Genomic DNA, 14,538 nt, shown 5'->3' with positions numbered 1-14,538 from the left:
TTTAATAAATCTGCCTCCGAAACCATGTTCCAGGTCAGCAAAGGTTCATACTGAAGACAGAGGTAGCAAAATTGTAACCTACAAAATTGAATGTAATATAGTCAGATATATGTCTACTTGTGACAACCACCCTCCCACCCTGATACTCAGACAAGATAGAGGCATTTTAGATGTAAAAAGGCAAACAAATAAAAGGACTTTCTCAGGGAAGCAAATTAGACCAAAAGTAAACTCTAAAATGAATTGAAAACAGCCACTCGCTCTGGCCCAGTCAGAGAAATGCAAAGCAGATCCTAAGTCCTGCTGGTCACCCCTACTCCCCTGGGTGGTGAGTCAAAGTGAAACATCACCTGATGCAGAAAACAAAGCCAAATTTAGTCTAGCCTAGAGAGGCATTGCCAAAAAAGGAAGAGGTAAAACAAATAGCCAGATGAATTTTCAAAAAGACAAACAACCAAAACAAATAAACAAATACAAAAGATCATTTAAAAGGTTAATAGCAAATTTCCCAATTCTGATTGAGACAGAGGAATGGGGAGCCACATGGGGTGCATTGTCCTGCCTGCCAAACCCTTTAGTACTCATGTAGGTCACCCTGAGGTCAGGCCACTTACTAGTGATGATTTCTGGGGAGGGAAAAGAGTAGGCAAGACTCATGTCTTCAGGCTGTGGAAATTGTTTTTAACTCCTAATTCCTTAGCACTTAGGTAGAGTACCAACTGCTCACTGTTGACTCCATATTGGTATAGCACAGAAAGCTGACCTTAGTAGGAACATTCGAATGAAGCTTTGGAGATGACTCTCCACAGGGCTGGTCTTGTGTAATCTGCAAAATGCAACCATGTTTCCTCTCCTCTCCCAGCTTCTGAGGCCTTTTACTCCTAGTGGCTCCTTCCCCTCAATCCATTGCCCCCTTCCCCTCAATCCATTGCCTTCCCACTGAAGTGTCAGTGACTTCAAAGAATTCCCCACCCAAGGGCCTGTCTTCTAGGACTTAGTATAAAAAGCTGTAATAGTTTCCTGGGGTTGCCATAACATAAATAAATGGAAAAATTCATTTTCTGAAAGTTCTAGAGACCAGAAGTCCAAAATCAAAGTGTCAACAGGGCCATGCCCCCTCTGAAGGCTCTAGGGAGAAATCCTTCCTTACCTCTTCTAGTTTCTGATGGCTCCTGACACGTTTTGCTTTGTCAATGCTTCACTCCAATCTCTTCTTCCATCTTCACATTGCCTTCTTCCCTGTGTGTCTCTGTATCTTCACATGGTCTTCTTATGAGGACAGCAGTCACTGGATTAAGGGTTCCCCCCTTAATCCACTTAAACATTGTTCTGAGGGCAGTCCCTGCCACCAGTTTTTTGGAACCTAGAGTGAGTTAAGTATTTTGACCATCAGTTCATACCATACTAGTCTTCAAATAATCTAGCTAACTTGATGATATTTGTCCTGTCCTTCTTGAGCACCTTTGGAAAAGCATTAGAATTCATCTTTCTTTAAAACCAACATTCTTTCAATAGTCAACTCCCTACCACTACTCCCCATACATACATATCTCCCCACGAACCACAAGCATATTTCTAAGAAAGCCAGAAAATAAATCTTTGCTCCGAATGCTTTTTGGGGGTTGAGTTCCTTCTCCTCTCCTCATCCCAACCAAACACCAACAAATTAACTCATTCAGAACTGGATTTAAAAGTGCCAGACAGAGAAAGGAACAGAAGTCCCCATATCTGGCTCCTTCATAAAGTTTTCAGTACTTGTTAAACTATACATCGCAAAGCTCAACCTCTAAAAATTCTGGAACTGTTGGCCTTGCTGTGTCCTGGGAGTTGCTTTTAAGGAAAAATCTCAGATTATTCTGATGCCAGCTTTTGAGGACTAGCGTTTGAGAACCACTAAACACCACTGTTTTATAAGTATCTTGCTTAAAATGTAATATAAAATTCATATACTGTACAATGCACAAATCTTCAGTGACTTTTTACATATTCATACACCAATGTGACCACTACTCAGATCAATATATGGAATGTTGCTATCACCCATACTCAGAAAGTTCCCTTGTGCTTCTTCCCAGTCAATACCCCCTCATCCCCACAGGTAACTACTATTCAGACTTATAGAACTATTGATTAAATTTCCCTGCTTTTGAACTTCAAAAAATGGCACCATTTACACTTTTGTTTCTGGCTTCTTTCACTCATGATGTTTTTGAGATCCATCCATGTTTTCATGTATATCAGTATGTTTTTTAACTTCATGTAGAATCACTGAATGTTGAAGCTTGAAGGGACTTTAATGATCAGGATTAAAGCTCTGGCTCAAATGTCTATAAGGAACCAGGCAGAGAAAGTTTAAGAGTAAAGCAAGTAGTTGTAATGGAGTAGGGAGTGGTAGGAACTGCAGAAAACTAGAGTGTGTTCTCCAGCTAAGGAAGCAGCCAATATTTACCCAGCTCCTATTGGTTGTTGCTATATGGGAATATGGGCCTAGCATAGATCTATTTTTCAAGGTAACTTGGAAAACTGGACTGTTATGTAGGATCTCCTGATTTTTAATCAACTTTAAAATAAGTACAGATCAATCAAAACATATCTGCAGGCCACCTCTAGACCAGAGATGGTTAGTTTGCAATCTCTGACTAGTCTAACCTCCTTACTTTCAGATAAAGAAAAAAGGCTCAGAAAGGAAGGTACTCATCCACGGATACACAGAAAGTTGGGGACAGAGCTGAAGCAGCCTAGTATAATAGTTTAAATTGCTTAGAGCACAGAGTATGAAGACAAATGGCTTGAGATGTAATCCCATCTCCACCATTTACCAGCTCTGTGGCCCCTTAGCACATTTTTTAGCCTTTATGAGCCTCAGTCTTTAAACCTGTGAAATGGAAGGGGGAAATGCCTTTCTTGTAGGGTTGTTGTGGTTGTTGTTATACTAACTTAATTGAATGAGTTAATATAAAGTTAATATAAGCAAATATAGTGCCTAGTACATAGTAAATGCTAGAGAATGCTATTGTTGTTGCTGTTGTTGTGGTTGCTGCAGCTATTATTTCCTTGGAAAATGTATGGGAACAGTAATATTATCTGTCATGTCTGAGAAGTTAGTTTCTTCAGGACAAATTATGATACCAGGACATTTATAAATTTTCAAGTTTGATGAAACACAGCATTGAAAGGGGTCATTAATGCCAAATGTGCAATTAATCAAAATATTTTCAAGTGATTTTTACCCCAAGAATGAAAGATATAGCTGCCTATAGAAGAAAACTGATGTTAAAATTGGCGTGCCTAATGTGTGAAAAAGTCTTTCCAATTTTTTTAAAAGTTGGACTTTGTTAACCAAAGAAGTAGAGTTTTTATCAAACTTTAAGATGATACATACAAGCAGTTTGTCAGAAATGTGTCTCTTTTACCTGTTACTATAAAATCTGTGGGGGATTTAAAAAGTGTAATCCTAATACCAGTTTCTATTTTATAGTGCTTTAGAGTTTTTGAAAGCTTCTTTCACAAATATTAGAAACCTAGATTGTTAGAACTAGAAGGCATTTAGGAAATCATCCAACACCTCTCATTTTCTAGATGAGGAGAGATTGCTACCTACCCAAGACCATGTGGCAGGACAAGAATCTGGCTCCTCTGACTAACCAGAGAAAACTAAGACAAGATATAATTAGATTCCAAATGAGATTTGGAATCTTTCATCTAATTCCAAATTAGATTCCAAAGCAATCAGTGTTGGCTGCATTTGCAACAGGAAGTGTGGGCTAGGGAAATCAGGTAAGGCTCTTAGGAAGAGGCAGCTTCTGAACTGGGCCTAGAAAGAAGGGTTAAATTTTTAAACTTGGAAAGTCAGTCAGAGGGCATAGACCTGTAAACAAAGTCTGGCTGAGTGTGCCACGTGAGTGGCACAACGTAGAGACTAACATGGTTAGTAGGGCATGAGTAAGGGAAAAGGGAAGCACTGCTGGAGAGGTGGGATAGAACTGCATAGAGGGCTTTGAATACCAAATCAAGAAACTTGGACATGAGGCCACAGCCAGGTGGTAAGCTTCCTTTTTATTTCTTCATTTAAAAAAATGTGTGCTCTCATGTTGTGTTCTTACCACACACACACACATGAGACACAAAGCAGCTCTGGGAGATGTTGGATATGTCTATTCCCTTGATTATGGTAATGGTATCACAGGTGTTTGCTTATGTCCAAACTTAACAAATAGTACACAAAACATATGTGCAATTTTAGATATCAACTATACCTCAATAAATCTGTTTTTTTTAAAAAAAGAAGAAAGAAGAAATGTATGCTCATATTTCAAAAATAACTCAAATGCTACAGAAAAATGTAAAATGAAAACTAAAAGTCCTCTCCCCTCCCCCTACCCAGAGTCACTTATGATTAACAGTTTCTTATGAAACTTGCCAGAAATGTCCCCCCATGGAGTTATTTTTAAATAACAATCTTTATTTTTCAAACTGTGCTATCTACTACAGTCACCCTGATGTAGCACAGTGACTAGATTGCACCATATCTGGCTTACACAAATGTTGAAAGCAAAAAGTGCCTCAGAAGAACAATCCTGCTTGCTTAAAGGCAGCTGAAAAAAGAAATCACGAAACTCTCTCTAAAAATCAAGAAAACCAAAATGCCTTTTCAGCTCTTGACAAATAATTCATCAGTGTAATCTTTCCCATTTGCACATGCTGTTGGACCATGCTCTGCTGGCATGCATAAAGAAAATACAAATGTCCCAGGAATCTGATGTGACTCCTTGCTAATGATATTTTCTGCTTCAGTCTTTTAGCCAAGAAATAATCAGAGAATAAGAGGGGAGCTATTTTTCTGTCAGGGATATATACAAATAACTCAGTTTTAGATAATCCAGCTGTGTTAGAAAAATCAAATAAGGCAGTGACAAGAACAAAATCATGGCATAAATGGAACGGAAGAAAATGAGGAAATGGAATTTGGTTATGTAAATATGCTCCAAGAAGAAATAATTGAAATGAAATATCTAAACCAAGAGATCCATGCTGGGGTTAACATGAGACAGTCTTGCTTGTTTAATACCTGACTTGGAGGAGGAGGGGAATTGAACCATTCTGAACATGGAGTACATCACAGGCAGAATTACGGGGTATTAAGAAAACACACATTAAAAAGTTATTGGAAATGTTGAGATAAAATCATAGTCAAGCTCTATCAGGTATTCTTGGGTGGGGTGGGGAGATAGCTAATGGGTGTCAGTAGTTCAGTAAATTAAGAAAATATATAGGGCAGTTAAAAATTCAAGACCACACATTTCTTGACCAAGTATATATACAACATTTGCTTTTTACTGTCATCTCTGCTACATGGCAACTTTCCCTTTAAGTAGCTATGTATCACATTATATGTCTGTGAACTTACATACTTCCTTCACATACCCCAGGCTTCATCCAAACTGAACTGCTGCTTGTCCATTCGTAGGCTATAACTGCTAACCTCTGTGCCTTTATTTTCCCTATTTCCTCCATTGGGAATGTCCATTTCTTCATCCATTTTAATTTCACCCCCATAGTGGGATGATCAAATCTTACCCCTTTTTCAAAGCCCAACTCAAAAGCTCAGCTAAAAAAATCACCTCTTCTACTAAGTCTTCCCAGATTCTACCCCTCACTCCTCTCCACCCACCCCACCCAGTCACAATCTCTCTCTTTTCCACCTTCATTACACATTACCTGTATCTCTTACAGGACATTTAAGACTAGGAGATTTCTACACTATTAATACTAATGTACATATTTTTCCTGCATACTGGCCTGTAAACTATTTGAGAAAAAACTTCAAGTGGATTCATCTTTGTATTCCTCGCCCAGAATACATACTTCAAACACACACACACACACACACACACACACACACAACTGCAGCACAGTGCCTTTAACCACCTGAATGGTCAATAAATATTTGTGGAACAGTAGTGTTAATTATGGTGGGTTTATATACAAAAATTTGTGAGGAATTTTGTTTGAATGCACTAGGTAAGCTGATACAGAAAATCGGTGGCAATCCCTTTTACTATCAATATGATTTTTATCATCAGCTACAACTCAACAAATGACTATTGTTAAGTATTAACATTATTTCTAATCGTCACAGCAACTCAGTAATGACCTATTATTATCCCCTACTTTCAGATGAGGAGAATGAGTCTCAGAGAATTTAAGTAACTTGGCCAAGATCACATAGCTAGTAAAGAGCAGAGCTGGGAACTGAACCTTAACCTGCCTTACTTCAAAACTTGCACTCTTTCCATTAGCACATTTTTTCAAAGCACTTTCACAACTATTATCTCATTTGTACTTCACATTAAAAATATTGGGTTATCAGGGTTGATATTCTCCCTCCTCAGTACACCATTCACAGTTGCATCTCCCTTCACTACACTCGGACATTCCTCTCTAGTCCTACTGAGAGTCAACCACCACCCCTTCAACAGTCTGCAACCCTATAAAGACCATACCACCACCATTGCCTGAATAAGACTTTTAGAGGTCCTTAGGTAAGTCTAATCATTAAAAGATAGTCTCCTATCATGTGATTTTTAAAATGCTAAACCATAAAATTAAATATTCTCTAAAGGGAACCCTCCTACACTGTTGGTTGGAATGTAAATTGATACAGCCACTATGGAGAATAGTATGGAGGTTCCTTAAAAAACTAAAAGTAGAACTACTATATGACCCAGCAATCCCACTACTGCGCATATACCCTGAGAAAACCATAACTGAAAAAGAGTCATGGGGCTTCCCTGGTGGTGCAGTGGTTAAGAATCCGCCTGCCAGTGCAGGGGACACGGGTTTGAGCCCTGGTCCAGGAAGATCCCATATGCCGCAGAGCAACAAAGCCTGTGCGCCACAACTACTGAGCCTGCACACCCTAGAGCCTGTGCTGCGCAACAAGAGAAGCCACCGCAATAAGAAGCCCACGCACCGCAACGAAGAGTAGCCCCCTGCTCGCCGCAACTAGAGAAAGCCCACGCACAGCAACGGAGACCCAACGCAGCCAAAAAACCTAAATAAATAAATTAATTTTTTAAAAAAACAGTCATGTACCACAATGTTCATCGCAGCACTATTTACAATTGCCAGGACATGGACGCAACCTAAATGCCCATTGACAGATGAATGGATAAAGAAGATGTGGCACATATATACAATGGAATATTACTCAGCCATAAAAAGGAACAAAATTAAGTTACTTGTAGTGAGGTGGATGAAACTAGAGTCTGTCATACAGAGTGAAGTAAGACAGAAAGAGAAAAACAAATACCGTATGCTAATGCACGTATATAGAATCTAAAAAAACAGTACTGATGAACCTCATGGCAGGGCAGGAATAAAGATGCAGATGTAGAGAATGGACTTGAGGACACAGGGGTGTGGGGGACAGGGAAGCTGGGATGAAGTGAGAGAGTAGCATTGACATATATATACTACCAAATGTAAAATAGATAGCTAGTGGGAAGCTGCTGCATAGCACAGGGAGATCAGCTTGATGCTTTGTGATGACCTAGAGGGGTGGGATAGGGAGAATGGGAAGGAGGCTCAAGAGGGAGGGGATATGGGGATATACGTATACATATAGCTGATTCACTTTGTTGTACAACAGAAACCAACACAACATTGTAAAGCAATTATACTCCAATAAAGATATTAAAAATATAAAATAATTAAATTAAATATTCTCTTTAACTGACCAAAATGTACATATGCTGTTTTTTTGAGCATTTTTCTAGATTTTCTGTGATCTTTCCTTCTCTCCTCCCCTCCCCCTCTCCCTCTGCTTTCCTTCCCACCTCTGTTTCCCCCTCCCTCTCCCTTTCTCTCTGTCTCTCCTGCCATGCTGATGCCATGAGCTTGGATTTGTCTGCTTTCTGGGTGAACAAGCATTGGCAAATCCCAGAGAGTAGGGCTCCAGGAAGTAAAGGAGAGGACAAGATCCCTATAAGAGGGACATCCCCAAGAGTGGGGTTATAGCAAAGGCCCCTTATTCCACTGTTAGGCTGTGATGGTGGTTACTTCAGCCCTTAGCTAGGCCAGCCTGGTCAGAACATCGTCAGGATTCAATGAAGCCAAAGCATTGAAATCATTAAGCAAATTTGCTAATGCTAGAAGCCATATTGGGCCATCCTTATAAGGAAAATATATATATATAGGGCCACCTGAGTGGTGTGATTTAAAGGATGTCAAAATGATATCTCTGTCTCAGGATATCTCTCCCAACAGTAGGGTCCTGAAGGGACTGCAGCCTTTCAGAATACCCTATGAAAATGCAAACACCCCAAGAAAGTTCCTTTTAGAGCTCAGTAGGGATTCATTTTCCCAAAATGATAGCTGATCAAGGGAAAAGGCCACCTAAGTATGCAAAGGAAAAGAAATAAAATGAGAAGATGGTAAATATCATAAAAGGAGATGAAGGGGTGACTAATTTTGACTCCAGAGTTGTACTGGAGTAGACACTGTTCCTATTCCATTGCCATGTGCTTTGGATCCCAGTCACATGAGTAAGGAGAATTCTTGGAAAGCTTTGCAACTTCTAAAGGAATTGAGAATTCTTGTTGCCCCAATGCTGTATAGTGTTGATACAAGAAAAGTTTCAACCTGTACTAAGCACATAGTGGGTTAAACTTAAAATGCTGCAAGCCTCTAACCATAGGAATAACATGTTGAACAAAACAGACACCAGCGTGGGACTGCCCTCAAGGGGTAGCTGGGCATTGTGCCAGAGGTCTGTGGGGTAACCTGTTCAGTTCACTCCTCCAGGCTGGAAGAAGGAGGGGCAGAAGCTTGAGTTGCTTGAAGATGCAGCCTAGCCAGCTTTGAGAAGACCCCAGCAGAAACCTAAAATGTTTCAGATTGTACATTGCCAACAAAATAAAATTATGATTCTTAGTGCAATGTACAAAGTAGAATTTCATCTTATTCAAACTTTCCCTTCCCTTTCTCCCTAAATTAACAATTAACATATGTAACTTATTAACATAACTGAGCATAACTGTGCAGTCTTTATATCTGTTAAATGGACATTTGTCTTTTTTCCATAAAAATTCATTTGCCAGTTTTTTTAAAAAAAACCTCATTTACTTAAAATGTTTTCATAACCATTCTAAATCTCCATAAATTCCATCATGTTGTGAGTGTAAGGAGAAGGACTAAAGTGTAGGGGAAACATGATGAGAGTTTGGATGTAATTACTTTTCTATTCTTACTTGACTAATTCAGGATATTAAAATTACTCTAGGCATTTTGACAAAAGTAAGTGTAGCTCTTCTTTCCACTCAAAATAGAATAATTCTCTATGTTTAGACAGTTTGGAACTTGTACTTAAGGACTTTGAATGTGGTCTTTGCTCTTTAGCAGGGGTGGCGGAGAGGTCCATGCATTTGCCCACTGAATAAATATGTCTGTAGGCAAGGCACTATTCAGTGCTTTAGTCCATGGACTTTTTAAACATCTCTCTTGGTTGCTCCACAATCCCTTTGTTAATCATCTCATCTTCATGCTCAGGTGCCTCCATTTCTGATTCTAGAGCATTATTTGGTAAACTAAATCATCCATAACCCAGCCAGGAAGAAAAGAAAAGCTCCCGAGTGGTGAAAAATCAAGCTGTAAAATCCATGCACTGTACATTTCTTCATATGAGAGCCCCTGTTCAGCCCTTACACAATTCTAGCAAGTTTAACTCTCTAGTTTCCCAATTCACAGATGCTTAAAAAGAATAAATTAAAATGATGTTTCTGCTGCTATAGCTGCTTATCATCATCATCATCATAGTCAACCTTCACTGGGTATTACTAGCTGCTAGACACTGTGCTAAGCCTTTTAAATGTATTATTTCATTAAATCTTTGCAATGACTCTATAAAGTTAAGTACCACTAATAGCTCCATTTTACAGTTTTATAAGCTGAATTTTATTTTTTTATTTAATTTTTTATATAAGCTGAATTTTAGACTAAATTTTAGAAGGACTAAATAATGTGCCAAATTTGCCTATACTTAGTATAGAAAGGTATATAGTTAACAGCATGGAGGGCTATGTGACAGTTTGATAGCAAAAGAGTAGAAAAATACAAAGTGAAAAAAAATTACAAGAAGTTGGAAAGTATAGCAATTTGGAGGTATTTAATTTGGAGACTGGCCACTTTATACCTCTCAATAGCTTTCAGAAGGCAACATGGTGTTAAACACAGTAAAGGAGCTGGTTTGTGTAAGTATGAGCCCAAACCATTAAAAAATAAATCAAATTACACTCAAAATAATCTACTTAAGAATGGAGAAATAAGTGTAATGCATTCTATAAATATTTCTCAGAATTTTTTTAATTGGTAATGTAAATATCAACTGTGTGCTTTGGATTCTCAAAGGGAAGGCTCCAGTTATCTAAAAAACTCACATAACCAGAACACATTATTTCCTGATGATGGTGGTATTTTTATGTGTGTTGTGTTTCTAAAGAATAAAGCATCAAAAGGAAGGGAGGTAATATCATTTGATTTGCAAAAGGTTTTACTTTTCTTTTCAAAGCCTCTCTATTAAGGTTCAGTTTGTCCAGTCTGTCAGTTTGCTGTAGTTTGGGCATATTCCATCACCAGGGTTTATCCCATTATGCTGATTAATGTAGAACTGACCATTTTTAAAGGAGACTTTGGACCATGAATAACCTGATGTGTGATTTGATTTGGCCAGAGACAGTTCCCAACCGCACTCCTTACTAGGACAAAAATGAGTCTTACCTAAAATGGCCACATGGCCCATGCCCAGGGCATGACTGTGATTTGTCATGAGAAGAGAAGGTGAGATCTTGAGCAAGGTCATTTCTCAAGAGGCCAGCCCTTAGTGGGATACCTGGATGCTGCCTAGAACACCTGAGTGGCTCAGGGAAGGATGAGAACCCTGGGCCAAGACATTCAGAAGGAGCCAGGGACCCTGCAAGACTGTTACAAGTACCTTTCAACAAAGTTGACCTCCTCTAAAATCTTACCCTATTATAGTTTGTCTAGTTCTGTCCATGGTAAAATTCCCAAGAAAACATTGCAGGGAGGGACCCTAGGGACTGAGTAGGTGGGTGGGGAAAGGGACTAAGTTGCTGCAGGCTGCTCCCTGAGTAAGAATTAAACAAACAGCCCAGTGTGGATAGAGTGATGGGAGGTTACATTAGACGGACATAAAAAATAAAGTCCCAAACCACTGTGGTCATTCAGAAATGTTTGCAACTTTCACAAGGGCTGTGGCATTACTCCCAATTTCCTGGCCAAATATTTATTAAAGTAACCAAGGGCTGAGTACATGAGGCTGCCTCACATGGGCGCAACATCCTACTTTCCTTGCTGCTCTAAACTGAGAGGTACTGTCAAAAAAAAACTCTTCCACACTCGAAATAGCTACGTTACAGAGGAGAGTTGGAACATGTTCTGGGAGTGGGTGTGTTTGTTTGAGTTCAGTGTATGCAGAAAAGGCAAGCCTCCACAGCCATTCACACACTTCCCTTCTCAGCGATGGGTACACAGACAGCCGAGCTCCTGGACTAAGTCTCTGAATGGTAATGTACATTTATAAAGATTATTTTCTTAACTATTTTGAGGCATTTTATAAATAATGTGCATGTGTCTGCTGAGAGCATATATATATTTTGTCAACTTTTGCTTGTTTTCTCCTGAGGCTGGTCTTGTGTGGTTACTTATGTGGTATGATTTCTGAGGTGTCAGCTCCCCCCTACCTCCTACCCCAGCCACCCAAAAATATCTCTTGGGTTGGCCCACCACAGAACTTAAAATCCCCACATTGCTCAAACCTTTGATTTAGTCATTGAAAGCAGCTGTTAAAATCCAAGTGTTACATTGGGATATTAGGCAGACATTAGAAATTAAAGACTATATAAAACAGGAAAAAATATGGATAAATTGCTTCTAATATAATGCTCACTTTCAAAAGAAGAATGCAAAATAAATACACAGATTTGGTCAGATGCTGTTCTTAAAATGTCATGGGGTCAGAGCCAGCATATATGACCCAGTTCATGAATATGAGCCTATAGTAAAAGAAATCCAGCACTGCTGGACAAGTTTAGTCATGATTTATTTTGAATGAGTGCTTTCCACAGTTTCTGATCCTCAGATCCCACTCTCTTCACAGTGTATCTGACACCTCCCTCTGCTGAGCTCCGGGGGCTCACAGTGACCTCCTGTTAATCAACCTTGGTGGGGCCCAAATCTCCACTTTCTGGAAAACTCAAGGAGCCTGACATCTGCCTGTGAGGAGCTTTTAGAAAGACCTCACAAGCGCTCACCCACTCTCTCTTGGCAGCAAACTGCCAAACCAAGTCCCTTTCCTCAAAAGATGGTGGAGGACTTAGCAGCCTCCTATATTGCTCTGAAATTGGAGAATGAAATTCTGCAGGCTCAAGTGCAGCGGCTGATGGAGGAAAATGCTGCCTTGCAGTCCCAGATCTCAGAGCTCCAGAAGCCCCAAGTGACCAAAGAGGATGAACCACTCCAGAAGCCCTCAGAGGCCCAGGAGACCCAGAGACCCCCAGATACCCTGGATTTCCCAGCAGCCTTGGAACCCCAAGAGCCCCCAGAGGTCAAGGAGCCCCAGAAGCCCAGAGAGTCTCAGGACCTCCCATCCTGGGAGCCCTCAGCAGCCCAGGAGCCCCAGAAATCCTTGGAGCCCCCAGCAGATCCAGAGTCACTGGAGCCCCCAGCAACCCAGGATCCCCAGGCACCTCCAATGGTCCACAAGCTTGCAGGAGCCTGGGAATCCCATAAGCCCTCAGAGGCCAAGGAGCCTCAGAAGCTCCCAATGGCCCAGGAGGTCCAGAAGCCTGCAGAATTCAAGGAGGTTCAGGAGCCCCCAGATACCCAGGATGCCCCAGCAGGCCAGGGGACCCAGAATTCAGAGCTCCAGGATCCCCCAAATGCCCAGGAGCTCCAGGAGGCACCAAAATGCCAGGACACTTCAACACACCTGGAGTCCCTTGAGTTTCTTGCCCCCCAGGAGCTCCAGGATCCTTCAGATACCCAGGAGTTCCTAGGACTCTTAACACCCAAGGAGTCCCTGGACAGCCTAACAGCTGCTGAAACATCAGCAGCTTCAGAGTTTCCACAGTCTTCCAATGGGTTAGAGGCTGAAGCTTTCCCTCTAGAATACCCTTTAGCCTTCAATGGGGATGCCCAGAAGCTTCCTGAGTTTCTGGTTCAATTGAATAGCTACATGAGAGTCAGAGGGCACCTGTATCCCACTGAAGCAGCTCTGGTAAGCTTTGTTGGCAACCGCTTCTCAGGTGAAGCAGGAAAGTGGTTCCAGCCCTTAGTAGATATCCAAAGCCCCTTGCTGGAGCAATTTGAAAGTTTCATACAAGTGCTCCAGGATACTTTTGACAATCCAGAAAACATGGAAGATGCCAACCACCGCATCCGTAAGCTCTGCCAAGGGGAGGACCATGTCCACCAGTATGCGACTCACTTCCACATCATTGCTCAAGAGCTAAACTGGGATGAAAGCACTCTCTGCATCCAGTTTCAGGAAGGGCTTGCCAGTTCTATCCGAGATGAACTGTCTCGCACAAACCCAGCCACCAACCTATCTGATCTGATCACCCAATGCATCATCCTAGAAGAGAAGTTAAATGGTAAGCCTGATCTAAATCCACAAGAGGCAAGTCCCTCTCAGGAGAAAGCTGGGTTTGATAGTCCACCAGCTGAAAACCAACCTGCACAGGCTTCAAGCAATCGCCCACACCTCAGTGAAGCCGAACGAGCCCGCCGCCGTGAAGGCCACTTGTGCCTCTACTGTGGTTATCCTGGTCATTTTGCCAGAGATTGCCCTGTCAAGCCTCATCGTGCCCAGCAGGCGGGAAACATCGAGGCCCGGCGGTAAGGGGGAACCCGGGCGGGCCAATCTACAAATATGCCTCCCCCTCACTTCCAATATCCATGTCTCGTACTCTATGGCTTACTGTTGAAATCCGACTGGGAAGACGACAGTTTCTCGAGCAAGCGATGGTGGATTCAGGCTCCTACAGAAACAGTATTGACCATTCTGTGGTTCTTCGAGAGAAGCTGCCCATCCGCAACAACATCTTTCCTCTGATGCTCGAAACCGTAGATGGCCGTCCGTTGATTAATGGACCCATAACCAAGGAAACACCACCTGTTGAAGTTAAAATTGGAAACCACGTTGAAGAGCTCCAGTTTGACATTATTCATGCGCCAAGGTATCCTCTGATTCTTGGAATCCACTGGCTTGAAACACATGATCCTAACATCGAGTGGAGTACCCGCACTGTGTCCTTTCCATCCCGTTATTGTCACTACAATTGCTTCAGGCACAGGTGGAATAGAAGACGGCGTGATGAAATAATTGCTGGGTAGATCCTATGTCCTAGTGACTGCTCCTAGCAACCTGTCTTCTGTTACCTCAGCTGTCATCAGCGTTTGCTGCTTCCAGAATATTCCACTGAATCTCTGGCAATGAACTAAGGCTACCTGTACAACAAC

General features: G+C 41.3%; 1 protein-coding gene across 2 annotated transcripts; it reads left to right on the top strand.

Annotated features, from left to right (window-relative positions):
• Positions 1-4,029: 4,029 nt before the first annotated feature.
• Positions 4,030-13,926, top strand: RTL3 (retrotransposon Gag like 3). 2 transcript variants are annotated; one of them, XM_028482751.1, is made up of 2 exons: positions 4,030-4,043; positions 12,176-13,926. In XM_028482751.1, exon 2 carries the CDS (start codon positions 12,380-12,382, stop codon positions 13,916-13,918), a length of 1,539 nt encoding a protein of 512 aa, XP_028338552.1. In that variant the 5' UTR covers positions 4,030-4,043; positions 12,176-12,379; the 3' UTR covers positions 13,919-13,926. The 2 variants fall into 2 exon arrangements, with proteins under 2 accessions (XP_028338552.1, XP_023985235.1); XM_024129467.2 differs by lacking the exon at positions 4,030-4,043 and adding an exon at positions 11,549-11,582.
• The last annotated feature ends 612 nt before the right edge of the window (positions 13,927-14,538 follow it).

This window comes from Physeter macrocephalus, chromosome 21, assembly GCF_002837175.3.
Source record: "Physeter macrocephalus isolate SW-GA chromosome 21, ASM283717v5, whole genome shotgun sequence".
Classification (NCBI taxonomy): domain Eukaryota; kingdom Metazoa; phylum Chordata; class Mammalia; order Artiodactyla; family Physeteridae; genus Physeter; species Physeter macrocephalus.
The sequence above is the reverse complement of the archived record's forward strand: the minus strand, read 5'-3'. Positions and strand labels throughout refer to the sequence as shown.

Coding starts and splice junctions, on each gene's coding strand:
- RTL3 (XM_028482751.1), top strand. CDS start 12,380: ATGGTGGAGGACTTAGCAGCCTCCTATATTGCTCTGAAATTGGAGAAT.